The following is a 7,099-nucleotide window of genomic DNA, read 5'->3' as shown; positions in this document are numbered from 1 at the left end:
CTCTTCTCTGGAAATAATGACTCGCAGGCATAGGTAGATGAAAATATTGTTAAAATAGCGCTATTCTCCTATTTCCAAAAAATCGAATTGGGACAAGCCCAGTTTATCAAATGAAGTTACATCAGGGTACATAAAACTTGAGTGTTTCCGATAATTCTTTGAACTGAGAAAATCTCGCTGAAAATTTATTGATTGTAGAATCAATTACAGAAATATATTCTTTAGTGACTGTTTCTTCTCCTGGTTTTTCAAGTATATCTAAATCGTTGATATTTCTTTTTAAGTTTGAAAAATACTTATAGTTTCTTGTAATAATATCGTTCCTGAAAATATGCAGTTTAGCGTCAAAAGCGTGAATGAGATCTATCATGATGATAATTATTTTACTTCTCGCTTCACGTTCAATTCATTGAAGCGCTGGCATATGTTGTCTGCTAAAAACATCAATTTTGAGAGCCACATAACATCCAACAACTGTGGGTATTGTTCAATTTTTCCCTCATTTTGCAGAAACAGTCTGATTCCTTCCAAGCAATCAATAAATCTTTGAAGTACGTTACCGCTGCTCAACCAATGAACATTATTATACATCAGTAAGCCATTATACACCAAGTTGACTTTCTCCAACAAAGCATCGAACTTTCGCTTATTAACGGCCTGCGACGAAATGAGGTTGACTATTTTTGTAACTACCTCCATTACATTATCAAGAGATGTTAAACCACTCCTAGCACACAAGGCTTGTTGGTGAATGAGGTAGTAGAATTCAAGAATTGAATGTCCTACGTCTGTTTGAAATAAACTTATGAAACCACTTTTTTTGCCCACCATACTTGGAGCACCATCAGTTATTACTGAAACAATTTTTTTCCAAATAAATTCAATCAATCAATCAGTCAATTTTTAACAGCCGTACAAATATCTGTGCCCTTTGTAATTGTTAGCAGCGATGTTATCTTAATTAATCCTTCCTTAATGACGTTTCCTACTCAATATCGAGTTAAACGTGCCGATTTAGTAATGCCAATGATTTCGTCAAGACATAACGATATAAAAGAAGCGGAGTTAATGTCAATTTTTTGTTGATCTGTTACATTTCTGAATAGTTTTAAGATTCTCTCCTTTATTGTATTTCTAGATAGAGGAGTATCTTTGATGCGCTGAACTATCTTATCTTTTTTATCGAAATTATCAAAAAGTGAGGGCGCACAAGCTAACCAGGCTTCCTTCGAAAACTCTCCCTCTTGAAAATGTTTACTACGCCTTTGCTTAAGTGTCATATTATATCTTGTATAGTTTTTGTTTCGCTTTCTTTCACTCGCATAGCTTAATTGTTCTTTTGTTTTGTATTTCATTAATTATTAACTGTTATTTTTTTTGCTTGTTATTTAATGTTAGCTTGTTTTTTATGGTTATTAATTGCCATTTTTTGCAATAATCGTTAATTTTTTGTTAATAATTATTAATTTTTTTTGTTCGTGTTTTGTCAGTTTTAATTTAATTGTTAATACGTTTCATAGTGAACTTTGTGATAGGTGGCGTGCCCAAAATATTCTGTCGCGTGCCATCAATGGTACGCATGCCATTGGTTCGCCATCCCTGCACTAGGATCCATACTGGCTTTGCTGTATGAAGCAAATAGAGAAAGAAAGTAATACGACGGAATAACCCAAGGTTTGTTAAGAAAGTGATCGGCTGGTTGAGATGGTGATTCACAATAATTGAATTTCTGAATGACTGAACCATATCATATTATCATCGTAAGCTTAGTGGAATAACCTGATGTCGAAGAGGATGTGAGTTAGATGTCATGACACGAAAGTAAAATGTAAGACAGAGCTTCTATATTGTCGAAAATAGAGAGGTGATAAATTACATATACCATATAAACTTTAGACTGGGGATGCTCGAAATGCGCTGCTGCAAATTCGCGTAGCAGTATGATGCACTGTGTCGAACCGCTTCAAACTTGAACCAGTTGCAGTGCCATAGACTGCGCAAGCGTATTCTATGCCTGATAATATAAACGCTTTGTAGATTCTGAGTAGGGAGCTGCGATCCGCACCCCAGAAAATATTTGAGAGAACACCTAACGCATTAAAAGTTTTTTCGCAATGTTTTCTAAGATAAAGAATATGGGGTCGAAAAGTGAGTTTGCTGTCACAAATTACACCTAAATATTTTGTTTCCGACACAATAGGTATATTAACGTTATGGATAGAAATAACAGGATTATTGTGTAATCTGCGTAATCGACAAAAATGTATGCAAGAGCTTTTAGTGGGTGAAAGTGCGTGACCATTTTGCTCACACCATTTTGACCATCTTATTGACTGCCAGCTGGAGTTAACGCTCAATGACAAGCTTGTCAGAACCAGAACATGAAACATTTAGATCGTCAACATAAAGTGAGCCAAATAAATAAGTTGGTAATATGTTCAAAGTAAGCGAAATATGAATAATAAAAAGTATGGCACTAAAAAACTGCCTTAAGGAACACCTTAGGCCTGAATGAAGAGGTCGGAAAACGTAGAACGTATTTTTACCCTAAAATACTTCTTCATCAAACAGTTCTTCAGGAAGTAGGGTAAATTACCACGAAATTCCATATCGTAGATATTCTTAAGAATTCCATATCGCCATGTCTGATGGTAAGCCTTCTTAACATCAAAGAAGATAGAGACAAAATGGTTACGTCGGACAAAGGAGTTACGAATTCGCGATTCCAAAGATATAATGTTATAAGTCGTGGATCTTCCTTTTCAAAAACCACTCTGGAAGTCAGGTATAGGATGGTTCTTTTCTGGGAAATATACTAAGTTGGTATCAACCATCCGTTCAAAGGTCTTTCCCAGACAACTTGTTAACGCTATAGATAAATGAGAAGTAGTTTTACTAGTCGACGAAACTTATAGCGATTCAAATAGGGAACAATTCTTATATTTCATTATATTTTTTTTAAATTTCACTATAAATGCTAAGATTTATATCTGGACACACGTTATATCTCACTCTTTTGCTGCTTTTGATTTACTTCTATTCCATCGCGAAATTATAAAATAAAGAAACAAAGATCTCGTGAGAAAAAAATAAATTTTCTACAACAACCAATATATAGTCAATATTCAAAGAAAAAATATGTCTGAGATTATATTATGTTTCATGAATATGATAAATAATGAATGTTATGATAAATGGCATGATAAACGAATAATATCAATACTACATGATACGAGTACTGATAATATTCATTTTATTATATGGTAAAACTAATATATATTATATATGCAGTTATAACTATGAAACTATTAACTAGATAATATTTATTATCTACTTAATAGTAATATAAATGTTTTAAAAATACTCTATTTTTAAAAACAAAATTTAAAAAATAGCTAGTATCGTCCCTATTCAAAAACACATAAGAAAATCATAGATATGTCCAAGCTGCGTTCTAGATACCATACAAATATCGAACTCCCAAAATCGAATTTTAAGAATACGGTCATATTTCAAACAGACGAGAATGCTCCAACAGCTGAATATTTCACTTTTGAAAAGCTGAATATCTTGTGTGCCTAGCTGATTCAGCAAATTCTCAACAACTCTGCCATGAGTTTTTGACGTGTTCCTTTTAAGCCCCCTTCTTCTTATATCCTTATTACATTTATAAAAAGCACGGAACCCCTTTCCCAACTTTACAATTCTGACTAGAAATTTCCGTTTGGAGGAAAGAAATACACTTTGGTGGTTTGCCAACTTAGCAAACATGGGCTCTGAAAAGTTGAGATTTTAAGAAATGACATTTTTAACCAACACAAGGAAAATCTCTCACGCCTTTAAACTCAACTCAATAAAATATATTTCTTTGACATCGACAAATATGAGTATCCGGAACAAAATATGTTACTGGCCCATGCACTTTGATCACATAAAAATAATAACACATAAATTTAACATAAGTGTTTATTCTTAACACGAAGTTATTCTGCGAAGTTATTATTAAAAGTTATTTCAGCTTTTTTTTAAATATTTTTAACTCATTTTTTTACAGTTCAACTGAACTAACTCATTAACGTGATAGCCCAAGGAGAACCAATGGCCTATTGTGCCCATCCCAGCTTTTTTGACCTTCTCAGAGTGCAAGAGCAGATGTTCCGGTTGAGTTTTCAACCAAATGCGGAACCCCTAGTGTGCATGATACTCATTTTACCAATATACTGAAAGAATACTTGGTTAAAAGGCTGAGTTAGCCTTGCCTGGTCCGAGGATAGAACCCCAGACCTGTGGTACGGAAAAGCAAAACGCTTCCAGTAGAGTTAAACATTAAACACGCTGGTAAACTCATTTCGAATAGTAAAGTAAAAAGTGATGTTTATTTTTCTTATATTAAAAGGCTTCATTATTTTAAAATTTGGAATAATAGTGTGGCTGTAGATTTTTAGTTCAGGACTTGCCCAATCTTTGTTCAGAAGAAAAAAAATCTACTTTCTGAAGATTTCTAAATGTAAAGGTTAGATTTTTCAGATGTAAAAAAAGAGTTTGCGTAAAAATTAGATAATTGATTGGTTGGTTTAAGTATTTGATACTAGTGCCTCGCTTAAAATATTTTTTTAAGAACCATGTGCTTCAAACAAGGATGATATTCAGGAAACTTGGTTAAAATTAAATTAACTAAGGAATTGAATTAAATTTAATAAAATGTAAGGATTAATGACACAAGGTCCACGAAAGGATATGCTGCTCAAAAAAATGGTTTTAAAATAAATCTAAAGTGAAATACAACAATTTTTTCTTACTAAAACACTTTGAATTTATAAAACTGTACAAGACGCAACAGACTCAATCAAAAGCGAATAAAACTAGATAAAATATATAGGCTGTAAAACATCACAAAATAGTTGCATTCAAAGATGAATAAAATCTTTTAAAAATATAAATAGGATTAAACAGTTATATACCATATAAAAAAATCGATTCAATATAGAAACGCAAATATGTTAGGATGATGAGAGTCATCTAACAAATCCTCCAGAGATAAAATAAAACTACCGAAAAAGGTTATAGGATGAAGATTAAAACTTGGGCAAACGATTAAAACACGGTAAACAATGAGTAAAATTTTACCAGTGTTGCATTGGGGAGGAGGTTCTCCAAATAGTAAATGAGGATGAGTCAGCCGATTCGAAGATGAATTAACTTGACATCTATATGCCGCTGACACATTACAAGTCATTTACTATTTGGAGAACCTCCTCCCCAATGCGACACTTGTAAAATTTTACTCATTGTTCATCGTATTTTAATCATTTGCCCATGTTTTAATCTTCCTCCTATAACCTTTTTCGGTAGTTCTATTTTATCTCTGGAGGATAAGGGCCGGGATAGCCTGGTCGGTAGGGGCTGGGCCCATGTCCGAGAGTTCATGGGTTCGAACCCCGCCGGCTGAAGACTCCGCGTGTAGTAAAGTGACTGATACTCGTTAAATCTGTCGAGTCACAGAAGTCCTCCACTTTCCCATAACAAATCAATACCTCTAGGGGTACTGGATTGGATATCGATCGTTCTCTGATTCAGGTCAAAATTACGATCTGTGGATGAATGAATGGATGTATGAATGGGTCTGCCCTATAAACGGGTGTGACGTATGGTAAGGCAGAAGTCGAATTCTTGTCCATAGATGGTGCCACTGGAAGACTAGAACAGTCGCATCATCTCTGCCTAAACAGGCATACGTCAGCAACATTACAAGTAAAGGGTTAAAATCTGATTTTACAGAGTTTAAATGAAAACCGATAAAACTGATTTAAAACAGGACAACAAGGTTACAATTTCTCCTCTTACAGTTTCATAAATTGACCAGAGTGAAACTTAAGTAGTGTGTAGAAGCAACCAGGTTTCAAATTGAATCGAATTCAAGATTGATTCGCACAAGATTCGAGAGAAGTACATGCTTCGCAAGTAGGAACCATGTTGCATTTCAGACTCGGTATGGTTAGATAGTTGAAGAACATATTTAACCATTAAAGGTCCAGAAATATTTGAATCTTACTTCCCAGGAAGCATAATTATTATAATTATTTTTAATATTAATTATAATTTTAATTATATTTTCATAATGAAACTAATAGTTAATATAACAAAGGTTAACCAACAATAAATTAAGAATTTGTGTTGAAATATACGCAGTTTACTCATTAGAAACGTATTTATAAATAAAATTATAAATTTTTCTATCAGAAAATTTTTATTCCTAAAATATTTTATTTAATTAACACAGAATTAGTTCCTAATGCTATTTGAGTTATGCTGTGCATATGCCTAATGCTATTGATGTCATTTTGTTCGGTTGTCATAGCAACTTCATCCTTCAACTTGCTATTCAAGTTCTTATTCCATTTTCAGTTAACATAAAAACTGGTTAAATGCTTTTTGATTGTTCCGAAATTAGGCGAAATGTTACCTAACTTATAAATATTTCTTCGCAATTTCAAATAATTAATTCAACATAGTTTGCATGAAACACATTATAAAAATAAATATGACTTAACGAAAAATAATTGTAATTCATTAAACGATTCATTTTTGTAGAATGGCATCATAAATTATTAATTAATAATGTAAAATCAGGCAATTGCTCTATAACATAGTATAGGTATACCAATCTAATTTTCAAGCCTTGAATTTTAATAAAGATTGTTCCCTTTAAATAAAATTATTGCGATTGTTGCTTTCCTTTTTAATAAAAAATATAACAACAATGTTTAAATGGCAAAATATACAAATGCATAATATAGTTCAATATAACTATAACTAATGTATGTTAAATTTCTCTGTCACTATAAAAATTTGTTAAATAATAAAAAATGATAATCTAACAGGAAAATACCGTTATTAACTTTAAATAAAAAGCTTAATATGTAATTAATATTATTTTGCAGTTTCATTACGCCAAACACTACTGACATAACTAATGACTAAAAACTATTGACATAGTATAAGGCATACTGACACTTCTGATATAGTAAAACGCTACTGCTAATAATATAAGACTATATTATTAACTAAACTTCAATGGTATATTGAGACTAGATTAATA

At 32.3% G+C, this 7,099-nt stretch overlaps 1 protein-coding gene across 1 annotated transcript; it reads right to left on the bottom strand.

Annotated features, from left to right (window-relative positions):
- Nucleotides 1-378: 378 nt before the first annotated feature.
- LOC147816341 (general transcription factor II-I repeat domain-containing protein 2B-like) lies at nucleotides 379-5,236 on the bottom strand. Its single transcript, XM_087150308.1, has 2 exons — nucleotides 5,128-5,236; nucleotides 379-854 (listed from the first exon to the last, which is right to left on the bottom strand). The coding sequence occupies exons 1-2, from the start codon at nucleotides 5,234-5,236 to the stop codon at nucleotides 379-381; spliced, it is 585 nt and encodes a 194-aa protein (XP_087006434.1).
- Between the last annotated feature and the right edge of the window lie 1,863 nt (nucleotides 5,237-7,099).

This window comes from Parasteatoda tepidariorum, chromosome 1, assembly GCF_982258835.1.
Source record: "Parasteatoda tepidariorum strain Cologne lab strain chromosome 1, Ptep-v5.0, whole genome shotgun sequence".
In the NCBI taxonomy this organism is placed as follows: Eukaryota; Metazoa; Arthropoda; class Arachnida; order Araneae; family Theridiidae; genus Parasteatoda; species Parasteatoda tepidariorum.
The sequence above is the reverse complement of the archived record's forward strand: the minus strand, read 5'-3'. Positions and strand labels throughout refer to the sequence as shown.